We start from the raw sequence: 23,297 nt of genomic DNA, 5'->3' as shown, positions 1-23,297 counted from the left end.
AAAGTTACCCATGTATATATCCTGTAAATAAAAGGCTATTAAATTAAAAAAAAAAAAAAATCTCTTAATATTAACAGTATGACTCAATACTGAGTGATGAACTTCTCCAAGCTTAGATAGGATTGGCAGTCAGATAAAAGTTTTCTAGTCTTGTAGGACCTATCAGAGACTTCTGTTCTATCTAGCAAAATTTTCAAAAGTCCAGAACCAACTCCATGTATATCACAATGAGGAAGTCACATATTTTTTTTTCTCTGCTGTCTTAGTAATTTAGAGAGCCTGAATTTTGGTGTTTATTGAATACAATATGTACGAAAATATTTATAGAAGCTTTTCATGGTTACAAAGAAATGAAAATTGAAAGGATGTCCCTCACTATGGAATGCCTAAATAAATTATGGTACATGAATGTGTTATAATGCTGTTGTGCTATAAAGAAATGATGAAAGGAATGGTTTCAGAAAAACCTAGAAAAACTTATATGAAATGATACAAAATGAAGTGAGGATGGGGGTAAGAGTAAGGGGGATTTAGCAGGAAGACTGCACTCTATAAAAATATATTTCAAGAAGTTAAAAAATATATACATGAAATTTTTTGTCTCAAATTGTCAAATCGTACACTTCCTGAAACAACATATAACGAAGTAAAATAAATCACCATACCCTGCAGAGACGACTCTGACAATATCTCTTAAGTTAAGTTTAACAGAAGGAGTGAGTATATATGTTTCATCTATTGTGGGTTCCTTATCTCCCACTGAAATCCAGTATCCTTCAATCTGGATAAGCCGACCTCCTTTAGGTTCTGGAATGGGCTGAAAGATATACATTACAAAAAAAACACACCATCAGAAACCCATTCTTACTTTTCAAGTAAGGACAGATCAAGACAGGAAAAAGAAAAAAAAAATAAAAGAAACTTCTCTAGAAAGCTAGTTCCTTATGGTATTTTTTTTTCTTCTGATATTTTCAACAAGGAAATGACTGCTTACAAAATGAAAGAATTTAAGCATAAACTATTAAATGTTTGAGAATATAGTTGGCCCAAAATAGTTTTACAATATTATTTGATTAGATTGTCTTCTTTCCTAACAAAAGTATCCAAGATATGCAATTATTTTAAGTCAGTGTCTTATAAGAAATCAGAACCTCCAAAATTCTCTTCAACAAGCACATAAGGAAGCTCTCTGAGAGATATTTAAGAGATACCCCAATAAAAATATTCTAATTCTGTCCTGATAGATGTCCAATAACTGGAACTCTGAAGGACATAGCATGATATATTTTTAAATTTAATCTGCATTATTAATATTTTCTACATCACTTTCTTTTTTTTAAATAATTTATTTATTTGCAAAGCATATGCATTGGTAATTTTTCCAACACTGACCCTTGCAAAACCTTTTGTTCCAAATTTTCCCCACTCTCTCCCCACTCCCTCCCCTAGCTGGCAGGTAGTCCAATACATATTAAATATGCTGAAATACATCTACATCACTTTCTTAAGTCTAGACAGTCAACATTTGCCACCAACTGTTCTGCCTAGTTTCAACTCATCATGTTATCCCTACCTCTTCCTCCCAGAATAATCTCATTTTGGAGATTCCATCAGTTTTACAACTCACACCCCATTACACTATTTCCCCACTGTCTCAACATCTGTTTAAATGATAGGAGGACAGAGCAAAATTTCCCTTTATAGAGGTCTCAAAACCTGACTCAGTTCTTTATTTGCCATCTACAGCTTCTTTTGATTTCAATTCCATATTCCTTTCATCATGTCCATACAAGCCTGCTGGACTGTAACCTCCCTGAAGAAGGCAGAGATTATCTTTTTCTTATTTGTATCTCTAGCATTTAGCATAGAGTCTGGCACAAAGTAGGTGTGTGGGCAACTAGATGGCATAATGGATAGAGTGTCAGCCCTTAAATTAGGAAGCCTCATCTTTCTGAATTCAAATCTGGCCTCTGATACTAGCGGTGTGGCCATGGGCAAGTCATTTAACTCTTGTCTGCCTAAGTTCTTCCAGTATAAAATGAGATGGAGAAGGAAATGCCAAACCACTCCAGTACTTTTGCCAAGAATACCCCAAATGGGGTCATGAAGAGCCAGACACCATTGAAATAACTAAAACAACTAAACAATTGGCACATAGTAGGTAATTGATAAAAATTTACTGCCATACATCATCAAAACAATAAATTAAGCCTTAATTTGCAGAGTTTGCCAATGAAAAACATTTAACAATCAACTCAGATTTCAGATGACTTCAACGTATTACTAAATATAACATACAAGATTTCAGAAGACTATCATCAGGGCATGGCAAAAACAAAGAGTCCAAAGATTAAAAGGCCCTCTCTGAAAGCATTATATCTCATACATTCAAGAAGCTGGGCCCAGGACCACTGACTACAGCACAAAACAGCCTACTCTGCAATGTCAGAGTTTGAGAGCGGTAATAGGCATTAATAACCCCGAGTCAACCCTCCAACAAATGCCAGAAGTGAGCAAAGGTCTTCCAGAGTCCATGGTCAGCTCACTATTTGTTGCACTATTTTTCCCCCCTAGGTCTCTCTCTGTTCAATTTAAATCATCTCAAGATGAGTGTTAGAAAACAAAGAACAGCCTTTTAATTAACCATCAAAAACCACAAAAATTACTGTCATTAAAATTACAGAAAATAGATTTTCTTAATGAGATTTCATCAATAATTGACAACTGTTAATAACTAGAATATTCATTAACAAGTAAATCAATTGAATGAATTTGTACTAAGCACCTACTATGTGCAGAGAGGCAGCCACATGGAGCAGCTTACAGTTGATTTCACTCAGGAAGCCTCCTCACACAAAAGCCTGCTCTGCATTGTAAAGGCTATATGACCTTGGGTCTCTCTCAAAATCTCTCATTTTGCCAGGCAACTTTGTAAAACTATAAATTGTGAGAAGATGCCAATCAACACTGCTGGTAGAAACATCCTCACTGAAAGTATGCCAATGAAATCTCATCCCTGATCATTGCCTTCCTCCCTGTGGAGTTAAGTGTGGCAAGATAGCAATATCTAGAAAATAAAATACCGTTTCTATACTTGAAGAGCATACACACTACAAGGCTCTTGTATTACCCAAGCACTTCAATTTTATACTTAAACTCATTTGGTTGCCAGGATTCAGGATTTTAATAATAGTCTTTCATTTGTCCAATTTATCCATGTGAAATTAATTTAAAATTCTGATATGAAAGCATCTCTAATATTGGTCTAAACAGCCAAAATGAACATACCTGCTTAAGGAGACTTTTAATGTTGCTGGATATAACATGCTGACAAATGAGTTTCTGAACTATAGGGTGTGATGCCCTGTCAAGTTGTGTAAGGAAACCCAAGCAAAAGCCCTTTAAAAAAAAAGAAAAAAAAACAAACATTTATTTTGACTTTGTAAATCTATTTCAAAATAATAATTATTTTGCAATTACAGGTCATTTATTTTTAGGAAATGGGCAATCAAAATTCAGATCAAACCATTTTACTACAAAGCTTGGCATTACCTGAAAAGTTATATGAGCAGCCTAGATATTGTTAATTTGAAGAACTAGGTCTTCCTAAAGGCAGTCTGTTACTACCTTCAAGCAGAACAAGGAGAGAATTTTATAAATCAGCAAAGTTAAGTTACTTTCATCAATTATGTTTATTGTTTCATCTGTTCCTTAATAGTTACATTTCATACTTCTTTAATCGTATATCTTCACTATCTTAGTCATCTTAAATAATATCTTAATGGGATTTTTGTTATTTTGTTATTTTTTGTTATATTTTGTTATTCCAAAGGCACCCCTTTTCCCACATTAGGGAAAAATTTGACAATAACAGGTCTGTGTTAATTTCTTCCCTTGTGTTCACAAGAAAAAAATGCCTTGACTAAACAAGAAAATAAGAATCACACTGAATCAATGACTAAACACCTAAAATTCTGTCTCTTTACTCAAGTTGCAAAGTTTCTACACAAACATTTAAAATATGGTAAGGTGGTAGAAAATAGTCAAAAGGAAATTTCTAGGCATTCAACTTTGACTAAATGAAATAATATAGTTAAGTTACAAAAAAAAAAAAAAACTATATATATATATATATATATATATTGTCCTCTCAAGGCACAAAAAGTATCATAATAGTAGTACACACAGATATTATCTATATAGAAGATAATCAACAAAATCAAATAATGAGCACAAAGATCTCAAGCAAATAAGATACCATTTGCAAAACGTTTATATAATACACCTTTCAAAAAACTAATTATTTTAGAATTCTTGTCACTACATATGAATTTGATATTCTTTTTAGATAAATAATTGTTGTGTTGCATTATTTAGCTTATGATTTATATAAGCTATATATAAGCTTATAATCTAGCTTTATAATTTTTTTAAAAATACAAATACTTTTTCTACTTCTAAAAGTCTTTTTCACACTCACTTCTCTTCCACAAATTCAGACAGCAAGTAAAAGTTAATCTCACCTCATACAGGGAGCGCTGGATGTTGTGACAAGGATTGGAAGCAGCAAATCTCAGGGCTCTGCAGAGGGTGCGAAGGCTGTAATGAGGTCTGTGGCCTGTCCCATCCACCAACTTGTTCATGGATTCCTTTCGCACAGCTATGTAGAAGCTACAAAAAAGGATTAATAAGTGGTTATAATTGTGCTAGTCTTTAATTTCTAAACAAAAAACTATTCCACTGAGATAAGTTTTTCTTCTACTTAAATACAACTTACACCTGAGACATGTACCACTATTTCTGCTAAACATTAAAATCTACAAACTTTGAAACTACAGTATTCAATGATCTAGAATCCAATCTGCTGGGTAGATGGTACCAAATAAGAAAAACCTATGAGAATACCAAAGCCAACTATTTTCAATTTTAAAATAAATACAAATTTGACTGTCTTGATCAAATACACACACTTCTCCTGGAAGGAAAATCCTTTAAGCCAAGCAATATAAATAAAGCGATGTAAAAAGAAGAAGAAATTATAATGTCGTGAGAGTCTACTCTAATGATCAAATAAGGGAGGCTCAGCTCCTTCTGAGATGAGAAGAGAGAGCTATTAGAGTACAAAAAAAGTTTGGTTTTTTTAGCAATTTACTTTGAACCTACAGTTTGCAAAACAACAACAAACAAACAACTAAACTTTGGGGTCAAGCTTTACCTAGTAAATATCCAAGGAAGGATTTGAAGCTCCAAGTTGTGGTAAAGCATTTAAATTCACTACAAACATATCAATTACTTCCTCCAATGCAAATTTGGCACTTCAACAATTTATAGTTTTAGAGCACTGATAAAGATTTGATAATATTTTATGAAATACCCCAATAGCAGGCATTAGTACTACTAATACTACTACTGCTACTATTATCACCACCACCACTACCACCATCCTTGAATTTTTAGCTGGTTTAAGTCAGCTTAATAGAGGCAAGGAAAGATAAAAAAATTTATGTTCCAGAACAAGTCAATAATAGCCAAGAACAGGTCCCAGACCTCATAATTACAGATACCATATCATATTTCTACATATATTCAATTAAGCAAACATGCATTAAGTTCTCACTATGCACAAAGCATGAAAGACAGCATATAGTACAAGGACAAAACTAGGCTAGCTCTGGACCTGAAAGACATGAATTCAGGTCCCATTTCTGAAACAAAATGGTTGTGTGATTCTAAGAAACTCATTCAAATCTTGATCACTTCTCTCAAACTATAAATTGTTGAGAAATGCCGAATTCGCATTGGTAAAGGCAATTTTCTCACTGGGAATTCCCCATACCAATGAAAATAATAGGTCCGATTCCTGCACCTCCTCCAAAAAATTATAAGGCACTATGCTAGTTCCTAAATGTTAAACACAAAAATGAAACAAATACCCTAACCTGCAGAAGCAAACATTCAACAAGAGAGAAAAGTATGTACATGGTTCTATTCAGTGAGGAATGCTCAATGGGACATATGTATATGTATATAAGAGTATATAGAGAAAAGTGTATATACATGCGAATATGTACATAAAGGATGTATATGTATATAAGGGCATATAAGAGAAAGTTTATATACATATGTATACACATGCCCACACACAAACCCACAAATTCAAAGGCTGGGAAGAAGGGTAGGTAGAAAGAAGAACTTGATTAAAACATTGACAACTTACAATTTAAAATGACAAAACATGCTTCTAAAACACAGCCAATCCTATCATTGAAATAAACAAAAATGCCAGAATCTATTTGGTTAGATCTAGATTCAAATGATAATTATAACTAATAACTGTTTATACATATCCAAAAACATGTGTATGTGTGCACATACACACATGTGCATACTGGCTTACAAAAATCCCAAATACTTTACAAAAGGTTAAAATATTCAAAATTAAAAACTAGCAGTCTCTGCAATAATCTTCTGAGATCAAGAGTCAAATGTACTGTAGGATAAAGCATGTAATTTTCTTTTAGAAAAAGTGTTCTAACCACACAAGAACCTACTTGATAATTCCTTGAACTATGTTTTTGTTTATATTCAATCCTTTCAGATAATCCACAATAAGAATGTGTAAATCTTCTTTACTCTCCAATTCTTCTACATAAAGTTCCGTCAACCTAGAAAACATATAAAAGACATTTAAAATGAAATTTCCTGAGATCTTTCTAAAATTGTTTTTTTTATAAAAATTTTTTATATTTTTTATATTTTATATTTATTTAATTTTATAAAATTCATTTGCTACTAAGAATAAATCATTAATTTTTTTAAAGTGTACTCTCTAGAATTCAAACAACATCCCTTACCTGTTTCTTATTCCCTGAGGCAGGTTTTTTTTCCCCACATCAGTAGCTGGATTCATGCAGGCAAACAGACGGAAGTCAGGATGTCGTGTGAGTGGTTCTAAGACAGGAAATAGCAACATATATATCAGTTGTTATGAAAACGTTAACCAACATAGGTGGATCATGACGACCATTATGTCAAGGTCACCTGGTTCCAAGCATTTTCCAGTCACACTTGAATGCTTCCTTCCCTTTAGCCTGGCCTACATTGGCCTGGTCATAGTCAAATTCTGGTTCCTCTTACCCACCATGACAATTACTGTCCACATCCCTTATTTGGCATGCAATCAAATACTGCCTTTAGCATCACCAATCCAATACCCATAAGTAATTATTAAAATCACTGAATAAATTATTATTGTACCTAATAACTTTACTTATTTTTTAAGCATTTAACTTTTCAGATGTCCACCTCTTCTTATCTCCTTAGATAAGACACAAATCCTTTTGAGGGCAGGAATTCTATGTCAAGACTTCAATGTTTCTTCAAAAAAGCATCATAAAGCACAGGAAGCAGAGTTGGAGAAAATATAATCCCATTCTCTCATTTGAATATGAGAAAATTTGAGTGTCACAGACAGGATATAGCAAAAATGGCTACATAACAGTCAATCAATAAAAATTCCATTTAATGAATGAAGCCTCATCTTTATCTATGACCATAAGAATCATTCTCTTAAGTAACCTATAAGCATAGCAGCATATAAAGGCACTAACAACAACATGTTACCTGTGTCTCCACGATCCATCAAAACCAGTGAGCCAGAGGATCCTTCCAGTAAACCACTCAGGCATTCTAATGTTTCAGGGGCTGCCAAGTTAATCTCATCAAGTAAAATCCAATCTCCTTTCTTTACTGCTTGTGCCAGGGTGCCCTAAATACAGAGACATAAAAAGGTTAAGAGTCTTTTGCAATTAATTAAAAAAACCACATAGCAGCCAGCATCATTACTCTCATCAGTAATTTCTGGAGATATGAAAGTCTACTATATTTTCCCTCGTGTCCACTGACAACCAGGTGACCAAAGTGTCTATATGCAGTAAAGTGGTACAGTGAGGACAGATCCTGACCTTGGAGTCAGGAAGACCCAAATTCAAATCTGGCCTCACACACTTAGTTTTAGAACCATGGGCAAGGCACTTAATAACCTGTTTGCCTCAATTTCCTCAATTGTAAAATGGGATTAGCACCTCCCTCCCAGGGGTGTTAAAAAGATCAAATGAGACAAGATTTGCAAAGCCTCAGTACAGTGTAAGGTAGGCACTATATAAATGCTAGTGATGATAATAATAATAGATAATGATGTTAATGATGATGTTGGATAATCTAGCCTTTTCTTAAGGATTATTAATGAGGGAGAACCAACTGTCTAACAGTACAATCAATTCTACTTTAAAATAGATCTAAATGTTAATAAGTTTTCTTAATATAAAGCCTAAATTTGCTCCTTTGTAACTTTTGTAATCTAGCATTCCTCGTTCTGACCATCTGTGAACAAACAGAGTAATTTTAATCCTTCTGTCAAATACATGGTTCTCTCCAAACCAACCCTGTTCATCTTCCCAGGCTAAAAATCCTTGTTCTAACTCAAGGTCCTTCATTATCCTTACCTACTTTCCTCTGGAGCTACTAAAACTTAGCAATTTCCTTCCTAAAATGAGGTTATGGGAACAGACAACTGTGTACTCTAATAGTCTGACCAGTGCAGAGAATACAATCTATCATTTCTAGAAGTTACAGCTCTCTTAACATAGTTCAAGATTACATTAGAGGGGAAAAAAAGATTGCATTAACCTTTATGCCCGTCACTTCATACTGCTGACTCATTCAACCCACTAATACATTCAGATCTCTTTGATATAACCTGTGTAGCCACATACTCCCTCACTTTGGACTTGGAAAGCTGATTTATTGAACCCATGAGTAAGGCGTTATACCTATACCTACTGAATTTCTTATGCCAATATTCTAGATTTTTTTATTCTATTTTAAATTCTAAATTCTATTTAAATTTAATTAATTATAATTAATTTATTAATTATATTAATTAATTATTTAATCCTATTTAAATTTAGAATTTAAATTCTAAATTCTAAATTTTTTGATCCCCCCTGATGTTGGTATACCAGCTATCCATTTCAGTTAGATATAAAGAACAAGCTCTTCTAATAATATGGAGAATAATTATAAAGTACAGCATGGTTTAACTGGAGAACTGGGATGTAGAAAGCTAGATCAGTCTATCAATACAGCATCATCAATTAACTCAATAAACCAGAAAAGTCTACAGACAATATTTCATATCGTTTAAGACATGTCTGAAGTGGCATTAAATAGCCCATCGACTCAATTTCAGCTGGAAATGTTTACAAAAGGATTGAAAAAAATCATTGAGTCAAATATGTATTAAACATGTATTATACTCCATACTCTGCGCTAAGCATTTGGAATACAAAGAAGTCTCTTTAACACCTCCCAAATCCAGTCCTTGTTCTCAATGAATTGATGCAGACAACATAGTAAAGAACTAAGGACAAACAAGCTAAATATAAGATAAGACTCACTGAGAAGAAAAAGATTAGAAGAATTGGGAAAGAAAGGAAAGGGTGTATTAAGGTGTTACTATTACTACTAATAAGACTGGAGGGAGTCAGGTTTCGAAAGGTTTTGAATGTCAAAAAGAAGATTTCTATTTATTCTGAAGATGATAGGAAGCCACTGGAGTTTACTGAAAGAAAATGGGAAAGGGGAGGTGCAGCAGGTTATTGTCAGAGTTGCACTTTAGTTCTTTTGACAGTTGAATGGAAGATGGACTAGAGTGGAGAAAAACTTCACAGTTTAAATCAAGGTCAAACACTTTCAAAGTTGAATATGTGGTTTGTCTTTTAACAGCAAAGTGATAATTTTTTTAAAAAGTTATTACATTAAATTGCTCTGTGGTTTGTTTTCATGCTGATTCCACTATGAAAACATAAAAAACCTTTTGAGTTGTTCTAGAAATATTAAAGAATAGTATTTCTTTGCTTAAAAAAAAATACCCTCACTAGACTTTTCTGTTTGTAGATATATTAGGTGGCAAACAAATAGAGACAGATTAAAGGTAGAAATTAAGTTTAAACAAAGATTGCCTCTACTTGTACTTAGATATGAAGTGATTGGGTTATTAATTCATCAGAGAGCATTTCCTTTTCTTCATTCCCAGAAAGTATGGGTATGAAATTCTCGTTAGAGAAAGAGAGAGAATAATGATAGGAAGTGATCCAAAACAAACAAACAAAAAAAAAAAAATTGGAGTAATGACTAATGTTTTGGAATACTAATCTAAAACTGCATTTTAACATATCATGATCTTTGCATTAAATATCCCAATAAATATTATTTCAAACTGGCTTGGGGTAGAATCATGTCTTAGGGAATAGAAGATTAAGCCAATGTGGACAATGCTTTCTTTCACTGTAGGCTAGAAGTCCTCAAATATTAGATTGTAAAAATAAATAAAATTATTTCTGGCAGACTTGTACAAAGTATAGCATTTATAGTTTATCACGCTGGTATTCATCTTCCCTTAATACATCTGTGCCAGCAGTAGTATTCATGACTATTTTATAAGGTGGCCTTTTCCATTAAGGAAATTCTATAAAGATTAACATATACATTGCACATGCGTGCACCTGCACGCGCACACACACACACACACAGCTTATTTCTATCATGTATTTAAGTATGACTACAAAAATAAGTTTGAGAGTCAAACAATCATGCTGTAGAGATATGTAACCAAAGTCAAATACCTCTACAAACCCAAATAGTAGGGCATTTTCAGTCAATTTCATTTGTTGCTGGGCACGGTTGAGTTTCAAACCAAATGCTTCCCACTTTTCTCTTAATAGCAAGCCTGAGGGAGAAAAAAAAATTTAGAAAATTAATTTAAACATAGGGCATTAAGGAATGACTTGGTCACAAACATACATGAGGGGGCTGAACTTGATGGCATTTAAGTTTCCTTCCAATTCTAAATCTATGATGCAAAGACTCTATAAACATATAAAATAAGCTTTAAAGATAACACTTCATTAAAATAACTTTCCAATGAACCCCCTGAGACAAAGCAGGTTTTCTCTGGGTGAGAATATAATAGCAAAAAAAAAAAAAAAAAAAATTAAATCAAAGGTCTATTTTCAGAATCATTTTTTTTTACATAACATTTTATAAGGTGAGAGGCTAAAATATAATATAGTGGACACAGAGATGGTTGTTGAGTTCATAATGACTCCCTGTTTGTCTATGGGCACAATTCACTTTCAATTCCCAAGGCAATACTCTAGGTCTCTAAGCTACACAGGTAATGATAACTTGCATCAGTAGAGGGAGTTGCCAACACCAAGAGTTCCTTGAAATGATCAAATCTGGACCAGTATCCCTCCTACCACCTACAAGTGGCAAGTAACTTAATTACCCTTATAAAATTATAAAGAAGCAAGTATTATTTCTATTTTTGCTGTAAAGAAAAGAAATCAATGGCTCAAGACTCAAAGTAAACCCACAGATGGATTCCAGGTAGGCTGAAGAACTCCCACTCCAGGATTCAGAAAAGCAATTACACAGCATACTTTCAAATAAAATCACTTGTAAAGTTTTACACAATCATATACTTGTTAGCTTGCTTGTTTCTGAAAGCTAAGTGAATAGTTACTTGCAAGCAGGTTTATGAGTTTGGTCATCATTAACAAAATGTATTGCAAATAATTGTTCTCTTAAAAAAACTATACCTTTCATTTAATTCTATCACTCTCACAGACACTATGGAGGTGCAACAGTACTCTTCTAGAAGAAAATATTTGCTGAAGAATTGTGCCAAGAAGTAGTTCTGCAGATGACTGATAGCATTCTCTGAAAACCGCATCTTTCTTTACATCATATTTCTTTAATTATATATTTTCCCCTCCCCTTGAGCTGCTCATTTATTGCCCTCAGCTGGCTCTTTTACCTGCATCATTGGTTTTTGTTTCCTTGTTGAGGGCTGACCTATGTACATGTTGCATTAGTTTGAGTAGGTCTCGCCAACGTTTCTGTCTATAGCAGGTCTGAATGTGTCCCAAAAACGTAAGATTCTGTTTCCTGGAAAATGTTTGGGTGAAGAGCTCCTCAAAGCCCTCTCTTAAGGGCAGCCATATAAGTTTATGGTCCACTGGTTTATAACTGAAAGAAAATGCAAAGATTCTAGAAAACTGAGTTCAGAAAAAGGAATAATTTAGAAATTGAGGGTGTTACCTAATAATACTTCATGTGGGGAAAAAAACTGTAGAAAAAAATCATTACAATAATACTTATAAATTTTGAAGTATAATTCCCCTCCTCCTCCATAGAGGTCAATCTATATTAAAGACCTAATTAAAAAAAATTAAAATGCAAGTGATTGCTACTTGATGTGGTCATATAAAATGAGTTGAGCTATCACTGCTTATTATTTACATTAAATAAGACTAAAATAGACATTAAATAGTCCAAATGTCTAACAATAGGAGAAATACAAAAAAAACAAAAAACAAAAAACAAAAAACAATAGCCTTGTAAATACCATAAAATTATCAAATACAACATTGACTACATTAACCTATAAAATATATAAATGAAAGAAAATCAAGTTAAATAAAGCATCTAAGAACTTAGGTCTTCCCCATTCACAAAGTCCACTTTCAAAGGCCATCTATTATGTGGTAACTTCATTTTAGAAAGGATTTATTAGACAGATGTCTTCTATGTTTGATAAAAAGCTAAGAGATCAATGATATTTGTTACAGAATATGAAATAATTAAAAAATTGATTTGAGAGATATGCATCTATCAAGAGTAACATGAAATATATCTGACAAAAACTTAGAAAATTCTAGACAAAAACCCTCCTGATCCTTAAATCTGCTCCTCTTTCCCCAAAAAAGCAGGCACCTCTACAACTGGCTCACCCAGAAATTTAAAAAACAAAATATTTAAATGAGGAAACCAACTTAAAACAAATCTACTACAAGGAATCATGATGAAAAAGACAAAATGAAAGAGGAAATTCCACAAAGAAGCATGAAAGCAACAGACTAAAGATCAAAAGGACACAAAACAAGCTTAACAGAATTTACATACAGGCACAGTGCTCCAAAGTAATGTCAACAATAAGAGAGAAAAAAATTAAAAGCACCCCCAACAAGGATGTAAAAAAAAAAAAAAAATTTAAACCATCCCAGCAAAAAGGGAAATTATTTAAATAAGGTACTCATTTCTTTAAAAAGTTTTTTCTAAGTAACTATCCTATATTAATGGAATAAATAACATTTAATTTTAGAAGCCTATACAGCTTATCATTTGGGTATTTTCTCAAAATAGAAAAAAAATTATACTCATGAAACCAAGCTGCTCCCTCCACCTCCCCCCACTCCTACAATATTAATAGAGGAGGTAGAAATGTAGTATTTTCATAGGATAATAAAAATTAGACTACAGTATAAAGAACCTTAAGGCCCCAATAAACATACTTCTTGCTGATACTTCATAGTCCCTTTTCCACTAATGATTATTTGTCTATGTGTTTTGAATTATATGGAATAAGGCTGTTTGGTTTCCATTTTACAGTGTAATCTTTAAATACAAACTAATATACCTCATATATAAGTATTCAATGCTGTTCAGGATGGGATGGTCTCAGTTTGAGGATATTCCTGTCATGTTTTATTTAGTGCTTCTTAATGAACAAGAAACATAACATTTAAAATATTAAATCTGCAATCTATCTCATATGAAGCAACAGAAGAGAGAGTAACAATTTCAAAGTGTCCAGAAAAAGCACTAACCCGCCAAGCAGATCTGCTGTGTCACTCTGTTGGTTCATGTTAACAACCCTCAAACGGTGACCTTTGAAGAACACACACAAAAACTGGTTATCATTTAAAAATACATGCTATGAGCATAGAAACATCTTCAAGTTTGCTTATTACCTGTAATGTGAGCCAAGTACTGGACAGCAGAAGTCTTGCCAGTGCCTGTCTCACCCACTAGCAAGACTGGCTCCCCTTTGCTTACACACACTGCAAGCTGTTCCATTAGTACAGAAGCTGGTCGAGTAGCAGCAAAAGTGAGTTTCTCCCTGATCAGAAAAGATGTTTAACAATGGTGAAAAACAAAAGTCAGCCTAAGAGACCTGGGTTTTGTCTAAACTGAGCAACTTGTAAGGAATAGCTCCAAAAGCTCCACCTTCTTACTAAGAAGTATATAATATAACATCAAGAGACTTTATCAAACTTCTAGTCACTGTGGCTTCTAATGCTAGATCTGCCACTGACTTGCTGGTGGACACAGGGAAAATCGCTCACCCTCGGAGACTCAAGTGATACTTTAAAAAATAAAACAAAAAAAAACTAACAACAACAAAAAGAATGCTTACTCCAACTATATTTCACTCAATGATTACATTTATATCTAGAAGGGACCTCAAACTACTATCTAATCTAATTTCATATTACACACGCGGAAACTAAGGTTTGAGGCATTGTGACTAACACAAGCCTTTCCAGAATAAACTAAAGAGTTGGAATTTGATATTCAAATCTACTGACTTCAAATTCAGCATTTTTCCCAAGCAACACAATAATTTTTGAAGACAAAGCACAATAGGTAAACTGAAAAAGTTGTATTACTATGGGAGATATCCTTGAATTTTTTAACCAGAAATTCAGTTTGAACATTTCTATTTAAATTCACAACTGATTTACAGATAAAACATATTTATTTTCACAAAATAGTATGCCAATGACCTAGGGCTCTTGGCTGCTATTCTGTCTTAACATGCTCTGTTGTTTTTAAATGTATCTGCAATTTTACCTTGCCCTTAAGTTTTCACTCTGCCTATCCCTTTGCCCTTTTATGAGGTCTGTTCTAACAGATAGAAATCTAAGATAGTACCTTCTGATGCCTGCCATATTTATGTTCTTTGGTTCTGTTTAATCAAATCTGAACCCCAAAAAAAATTAAAAGTGAAGGAATCATTTTCACACAAACACAGAATTTCTGTTAAAGGAACAAGACATGAAGAGAAAACTACTCCAATTTTCTGTATGACATAAAAAGATATGTTCAAACCACGCAACGAAACAGACATTTATCAATGATTAATAATGATTCTTCCCCAATGTTTGCTTTCCTACATTAGGAACCCATAAACCCATAAACTATAGGCAAACAAAAAATACTCTACAATAATGAGTAACCATGAACTATTAGAAAAGCAAATTATGATTGACTACAGATATTTACTTGCCACTAATTTTTTTTGGACCAGACCTATGATTTCAAGGGTGTGAAGGAACTACTTGATGCTTGTTCCATTGATGCAGAGCAGCAATTCCTTTTGCTTTTCCTTTTCAATGTATTACTTGTTACCTTTCATGTGAAATACATAACCCCTGACATGAAGTTGACAATGCAAGAATTCAGAAAGGTAAGGTAAGATGTCTACAATAATGGTCAGGACTGGGCTTAGAGAAAATGTCTTCTGGCATGGACCTATACTTTACACTGTATACCAAGATAAGATCAAAATGGGTCCATGATTTAGACATAAAGAACGAAATCATAAATAAATTGGAGGAACATAGGATAGTTTATTTCTCAGACTTGAGGAGGAGGAAGAAATTTGTGACCAAAGACGAACTAGAGACCATTATTGATCACAAAATAGAAAATTTTGATTACATCAAATTAAAAAGCTTCTGTACAAACAAAACTAATGCAAACAAGATTAGAAGGGAAGCAACAAACTGGGAAAACATCTTCACAGTTAAAGGTTCTGATAAAGGCCTCATCTACAAAATATATAGAGAACTGACTCTAATTTACAAGAAACCAAGCCATTCTCCAAATGACAAATGGTCAAAGGATATGAACAATTTTCAGACAATGAAATTGAAACTATTACCACTCATATGAAAGTGTTCCAAATCACTATTAATCAGAGAAATGCAAATTAAGACAACTCTGAGATACCACTACACACCTGTCAGATTGGCTAAGATGACAGGAAAAAATAATGATGATTGTTGGAGGGGATGCGGGAAAACTGGGATACTGATACATTGTTGGTGGAGTTGTGAAGGAATCCAACCATTCTGGAGAGCAATCTGGAATTATGCCCAAAAAGTTACCAAACTGTGCATACCCTTTGACCCAGCAGTGCCACAAGGAGATACTAAAGAAGGGAAAGGGACCTATATGTGCCAAAATGTTTGTGGCAGCCTTGTTTGTAGTGGCTAGAAACGGAAAATGAATGGATGCCCATCAATTGGAGAATGGTTAGGTAAATTGTGGTATATGAATGTTATGGAATATTATTGTTCTGTAAGAAATGACCAGCAGGATGAATACAGAGAGGCTTGGAGAGACTTACATGAAATGAGCAGAACCAAGAGATCATTATATACATCAACAACGATACTGTATGAAGATGTATTCTGATGGAAGTGGATTTCTTTGACAAAGGGACCTAATTCAGTTTCAATTGATCAATGATGGACAGAAGCAGCTACACCCAAAGAAAAAAAACACTGGGAAATGAATGTAAACTGTTTGCATTTTTGGTTTTCTTCCCGGGTTATTTTTACCTTCTGAATCCAATTCTCCCTGTGCAACAAGAAAACTGTTTGGTTCTGCACACATATATTGTATCTACGATATACTACGACATAGTCAACATATATAAGACTGCTTGCCATCTAGGGGAGGGGGTGGAGGGTGGGAGGGAAAAATTGAGACAGAAGTGAGTGCAAGGGATAATGCTGTAAAAAAAAAAATTACCCTGGCATGGGTTATGTCAATAAAAAGTTATTATAATAATTTAAAAAAAAAGAAAGAAAATGTCTTCTGGTTGCAAGCCTCCTATGATATTCCCATCATCCGCTACTGCTTGACTGTAAACCATGGTAGAATAGGAAGAACACTGGGCTAGAAAACAAAAGACATGTATTCAAATCCCAGCAAAATGGGACTTACAATGCTAATAGGCCATCTGTCCCTCAAGACTGGAATCTATCTCCTAGGATTCCTCAAAAGCAAACTGCAAGTTGAGATTTGTGGCCCCCTCCACAAACTACTGATCCGTAAATCTGTTCCCTTTTCCCCAAAAAATTAACTTATGTTTACTTTGTACATATCTGTATTTATTCATAATATAAACATATTGTTCTTCACTTTTTGTTTCAGTCTTTGTTCCCCATTACCTCACATAGTAACTGATACTAGGTCCTTAAAAAATGCTTACCAACTAAGTGCAAACAGTACCAACTAGCTTACAAAACAGCTGGGCAAATAAAATGAGAATGTATAAAATACTTGGTAAACTAGAGACTTATAGAGGTCAGGTCTTATAATTAATGAAAATATGAGTCAAGGGTCTTGAATAAAACCAAGAAGATAGATGGTTAGAATCTCCATTCAAAAATCAATAGTTTTATAAAGAAGACCTGATTTTACCTCTGGACCTGGACGGCTGGACACTGTATCCTCAGTAATTGTGTTCTGCCCACTTCCACTTCTAATTCATTTACCACGATCTCTGGCTTATAAAGTTGACAGAAGTACTCGGCCTGTGGAGAAAATGGATTGTGTTTCAGATAAAACTGCTCCCACATTTCCACAGCTACTATGCTCTGATTATTTAGGATACTGCCATGAGAGTCACTCTTTTAAAGAATGATCCCTACAACATCTAAATATGTGGCCCATTATAATGAATGGAGAACCTCTGCTTGAAAATTCTAAAGATTTTCTCAAATCCTTCTGGATCTTTCCTCTGAGTTTCTATGAGTTTGCTGTCTCTTAATTCTCTTCCTACTTTATTGACCATCCCTACTAAATCTCCCTTGCTAGATCTTTATCCACCTCTTGCCAGGAAATTATGAGTGTTCCTCAAAACTGTGTTCTGGGACTTCTTCTGTGTTCTTTTAATTCTCTCTCACTTGGTGATTTATCAATTCCCACAGATTCAATATAAATCTATGAAGATAATTATGTCTATGCATCTTTATGCAGATAATACAGAAATCTACAAAACCAGCTAGGTTCCCTCCTGAGCTCTACTCCTAAATCACTAAATGTCCCCTTACTACAACATACCCTTCCTTCTGAACTTTGCTATTACAATAAATGATATTACTCCTCCCAGTCACTGAGGTTTGCAATCTTAGTATCATCCTGACTTCTCATTCATGTTCACCCTGTACATACAATCAAGTAGCCCAACTCTGTGATTTCTTTCGCCACAGTTTACTATTTAAGTCTCTTGTATTCACATGGGCACCACTTAACATCAGAACTACATTTTCAACTACCTAGACAATCTTCTCTTTAATTCATCCTGCACATTGATGCCAAAATGATTTTCCTAAAGTAGGTATCTGACCACATCACTCACTTATTCAATGAAATCCAGTAGTTCTCATCTCATTACTTTAGGATCAAATATAATTTCATCTTTATCTCATCCTTTTAAAAATTCTATTTATAATCTGTTTTAATTTGCAAAACCATTCATACCATAGTACATACATACACACACACACACACACACACACACACACACACACACACACACATACATATAAAACTTACATATAGTACATATATATAACTTACAAAAAAATCAAATATATACATATGGAATTTTCTACTCAGAGGTACAGGATGGAAAATCACTGTTCAAAACTAGACTTTTTTTCTAATTGTAAATTTCAAGATGATCCTGTAAAACATGTTCCATTTGTCTCTATCCAAAACACCCTACAAAGTTGCCCATACTCATATCCATTATAAGACCTAAATTGAAAACAGCATCAAAGGAGGATAAGGATCTTTCTTGAATCAGGACAATGTGTAGCCAAATGATACAAACTGATACATCATGCCAGAATAGTTGGGATTCCAACCTTTAGGTGATTAGGTAGTGGACTTGGTTCATCTCTTTTCTTTGGATATTCTTATAATCATAGACCATCATTTTTCTAGGGACCCAATTACCTGTGTTTAACACTGAAGATATCAGAATTACCCTGCTCCACATGATTATAAAACCTCACATAAACTATTATGATAAAAGTGACTGACTAAAGCACAGGTTAAAAATATAAAACCAATAATGGACACTAAGGCATATATACTTGATAAGTAACAAGGTACATTTTAAGAACATAAGCAGAGAGGTACATGACAACCAAATTGCCCAATATAAACATAGGAAAATCCATCAACAGTTTAAATAGGTTTAAAGGGCAGTGATGATGTAAGAGGCATCTGACAAGCTAGAAGTAACAGCTGCACATCAGAAATTATTTAAATAAAGATCACAATGGAAATTTCAAGGTTCACCTTCTTCTTGGAGATATTTAACTTGCTCCCAATAACCTCTGCCATCTTCAATCTGCTTGTTTGCTTAGATAGCATTGCTGTGAAGCAATCCAGAGCCTGTCAAAGACAAAGACAAATTTTTGACTCTTCACTGAATGTGAAAATAAAAATTAGTCTTCTATTATAAATGTTCAAGGATGTGATTATAACAAAGGCAATCTTATCTAAGAGGAATAACTGATTCCTTTCATTATTTTATGCAATCAAAATGCCCACAAGCATATAACATGAGACATTATGCAAGGAGAAAGAATGTGACAGAAGACATCTGTTTTCTATCCTCAAGAAGTTACCATTTAGTGAGATAATATATAAGATGTAGAAGATGTCATCAAACATTACATGACTAATTTCCAAACAAATGATACAGACAATAAGGGGGACTGGCTCAATTCCAGACAAAGGTGATAAAAAAAAATGTAAGAAAAGAGATAGAAAAATGAAATAGAATTTGAAGTTAGCCTAGGTTTGGATCAGGAGGAAAGAACATGGAAAATGTGCTCTAGAGGACTGACCTGATACAAACAAATGCACAAAGAATGAAATACAAATAGTATGTTAATAAAATGCAGAATAGAATTGTTTGACTGATGCAGAAATTTCACAGGAAAGGACTAATAGAATTTAAGGTTAGAAAACAATTTGAGACTAGCCAGAAAGAAGTCTTGAATGTCAGAATAAGGACCGTGGACATTGTTTTGATGACAAAAGGAAAACATATTTCCATCCCTACCCAATCACACTGACTTTTTTCCCCCCCACAAATAAACATACCATATAAAAATCAATGTCTTTTAAATACTAACCTAGCAAGGTATATAAATTAGATTAGAAGAAAATGTCAGTTGTAGGATTAATTTTGATTAATTAATTAATTGATTTATTAATCAATGCATGAAGTGGTTGGCGCCTTAATGCATCTTATGATTGTGGCAATAACTAAGTGAGAACTGATGCCACGGATATTACTCTGCCCACTATGTGCCAGCCACTGTGGTAAGTGCTGAAGATATAAAGAGCCAAAAGACTATCTGTGCCCATAAGGAGTTTATAATTTAATGAAAAAGACAATATGCAAATACAAAGCAGCAACAGGAAATAATTAACAGTGTTATGGCACTGGAATTAAGAGAGACTGGGGAAAGTTTTCTGTAGAAGATAGGATTTTAATTGGAACTTAAAGGAATCCAGGAAGATTAGTTAGTAGGTGGAATGGAGCAAGGAGAACATTTCAAGTCTAGGGGACAACCAGAGTTAATGGCTAGATACAAGACTGTGGCACAGCCAAGAGGGCAGGATCTCTGGATTAAAACATATATGCCAGGGAGTAAAGTTTAAAATCATTGGAAAGGGAGGAGGGGAATTAGGTTATGAAGGACTTTGAATGCCAAATGGAACATTTTAAGCAATAGGATACCTGTTCTGAAGTTTACTCACTAGGAGGGGTGACATGATCAGACTTGCATTGAGTAAAATAATTATGTGATTATTAACAAATATGAAACAAAAGCTGATTTGAGGAAGCAAAAATAATAACATTTGTTTTATCTATATATTACATCTTGGGTGGAAGAGTCAACAAACTCAATTCCAAACAAAAGCTTATTCCTTATATTTATTTCATAATTGATAGACTAGGAAATAGACTAGGATAGACTAGGAGAGCAATAAGGCCACATAAGGATTTTTTCCCCGTGATAAGAAAGATCTGCACATGCTTGGGAGCAACTGAAAAGGAACAGATTACCAAATTTTTAAAAATGAAAGATTACATAACTGAACTTAATTGTTGAGTGGGAGGACTGAAAAGTTCCAGTTACAGAACTGAGAAAAATGAGATGGAATGATAGGACAGAGGTAAGAACTATGACTTTACTCATCTAGGGAACTCTTTCTGCCAATGGAGGTCAGCACTTTCTCTGCAAGTTATAGTCTTAGAGAACTGCTTGAAATATTGAGAGTTACTGACAATGACACACTAAGTGACTGGTCCAGCATCACAGAGCCAGTATAAATCAATCTGGACTTGAACCAGGTTCTTGCTGGCTCTAAGATCAGCTCTCTCTATACTACACCATGCTGTTTCTCAAGAATATAGATTGTACTGAAAAAAGATCTCAAGCAAAAGGAGCTATGAGAAGTTAAGAAGTGACAGTGCAGACTGAGCCATATTTTCTGGACATGGCCAAAACATAAATTAGTTTAGTTTGATTTATATCTTCATTAGATGAGATTCAATTTTTTTTTCATCACACATAGCCATTTCACCTTACAATGGAAGGATGCTGCAGTGGGAAAGTGGGTATAGAAAGTAATTTTGTCTATTGAAAAAAGCTTCATTTATTTATTTATTAGGAAAAAGCTTTATTTTGTAAAAAGAGTGAGAATTAAGGGGGAAGCTAGATGGTACAGTGGATAGAGCACCAGTCCTGAAGTGAGAAGGACCCGAGTTCAAATGTGGCCTCAGGTACTTGCTAGCTATATGACCCTAGGCAAATTACCTAATTAACTCTATAGACTTCATTCATGGAAATACCAAGCCCCTTCAATATCTACACCAAGAAAACTTCAAATAGGCCACAAAAAGTTTTATATATATAACTAAATAACTTAATATAACTAAAAAAACAAACTGAAAAACAACAAATTGCAAGAAAGACAGGGAATACACAAGAACCATTATATAAGAGAGAAATTGTGATAGGATAAGAAGTCATTCTAATATATCAACAACCACATGAAAAAAAAAAATGCTCTCCATATCACTCTTGAAATTACACTGAGATTCCATCTCACATATATTAGATAGCCAAAGATGACAAAATGGAAAATGCCAATTAGTGGAAAGCATATTAATGAACTCTTCAAGCTGTAAATTAGCTTGGGTATTTTGGGTAGCATCTAAAAAGACAAAATAAGAAGAGAATAAACCAATAAATTTTTTAAAATTTTATATTATGACTTTTTGGCAAAGAAAAGAACACAAAACAAATGAGTGCATATTAAATAGCTAAACAAATTACAACATATAATGAAATTGAATTATTATTGAAATATAATAAATCAATAGTATAATCTTTTCCTCTAAACTTATCTTCAATCTACCTTGTATCTATCTTGTTTATATATGCCTACTTATACATGTTATATATACCTATTAGAATGTTAAACTCCTAGAGGGGCAGTGATTATTTTGACTTTTTCTTTGCATTCTCAACACTTAGCACAGTATCTGCTACATAAGTGTTTGATAAATATTTATTGGCTGATGGATGGTAGCTACCTTATTGAGGTAGCTACTGAACTGCTGGCATAAATGAGATAATGCATACAAAATACTTTGTAAATCTTAAAAGTGAAATATAAATGTCACTTGTCATAATTATCATAAAGTACATTATTAACTTTTAAGCTTTTTATTTATTAACGTAATTATTATGGACTTTATTATTAACTTAATTCATTGTTGCAATGTCTCCTTAAGGCTTATTTCAAAGTAGGATGGGTATATTTGCTTTATTATTTTTTTTGACAGTTATTACACTTCTAAAACATTTTTAACAGGAGTGGTCGCTTTTTGAAATTTTACATTTCTACCTCTAATCTCTCTGAGGTAATATTAGCTTGTGTGGAAATTAAGTCCTTTGACTAGCTTTAAAAGTAAAAGAGACATGTGCACAAAAACACAAGCTTGATAGCAGATGATAAGAGGCAAGAGAGGGATAAAGCTTTAGACAGATGCATCAATGAAAAGAGACAGATGGAAATTATGTAGCACAAAGGAAACAAGACTTCAGAGGATTACAGCTTACCTCCTGAAAAATATTGAGTGACGTAGATGAAGAAGAACTGTCAAAGCTGTAAGAAATCCTATTGCACCAATTAAGTAAATCCCTAGGATAAAAAAGAAAATAAGCAATGATGAAGATAAAACAGAAGTGGCGGAAAGGCTGTCTGTTTGCCTA

At 33.7% G+C, this 23,297-nt stretch overlaps 1 protein-coding gene across 1 annotated transcript in view; it reads right to left on the bottom strand.

Moving 5' to 3' along the window:
• The window catches only part of MDN1 (midasin AAA ATPase 1), a 179,374-nt gene that overhangs the window by 114,140 nt on the left and 41,937 nt on the right, over positions 1–23,297 (bottom strand). Inside the window, exons 11-23 of the mRNA XM_031964521.1 lie at positions 23,145–23,226; positions 19,294–19,389; positions 17,404–17,516; positions 13,878–14,026; positions 13,734–13,794; positions 11,882–12,093; positions 10,686–10,789; positions 7,624–7,768; positions 6,855–6,951; positions 6,552–6,665; positions 4,524–4,671; positions 3,289–3,399; positions 666–817 (exon numbers count right to left, since the gene is read on the bottom strand). Of these exons, the coding sequence (XP_031820381.1) occupies positions 666–817; positions 3,289–3,399; positions 4,524–4,671; positions 6,552–6,665; positions 6,855–6,951; positions 7,624–7,768; positions 10,686–10,789; positions 11,882–12,093; positions 13,734–13,794; positions 13,878–14,026; positions 17,404–17,516; positions 19,294–19,389; positions 23,145–23,226 (1,584 nt within the window). The remainder of the gene's footprint in view (positions 1–665; positions 818–3,288; positions 3,400–4,523; positions 4,672–6,551; positions 6,666–6,854; positions 6,952–7,623; positions 7,769–10,685; positions 10,790–11,881; positions 12,094–13,733; positions 13,795–13,877; positions 14,027–17,403; positions 17,517–19,293; positions 19,390–23,144; positions 23,227–23,297) is intronic.

The sequence above is a fragment of the Sarcophilus harrisii genome, chromosome 4 (assembly GCF_902635505.1).
Source record: "Sarcophilus harrisii chromosome 4, mSarHar1.11, whole genome shotgun sequence".
Taxonomy (NCBI): domain Eukaryota; kingdom Metazoa; phylum Chordata; class Mammalia; order Dasyuromorphia; family Dasyuridae; genus Sarcophilus; species Sarcophilus harrisii.
The sequence above is the reverse complement of the archived record's forward strand: the minus strand, read 5'-3'. Positions and strand labels throughout refer to the sequence as shown.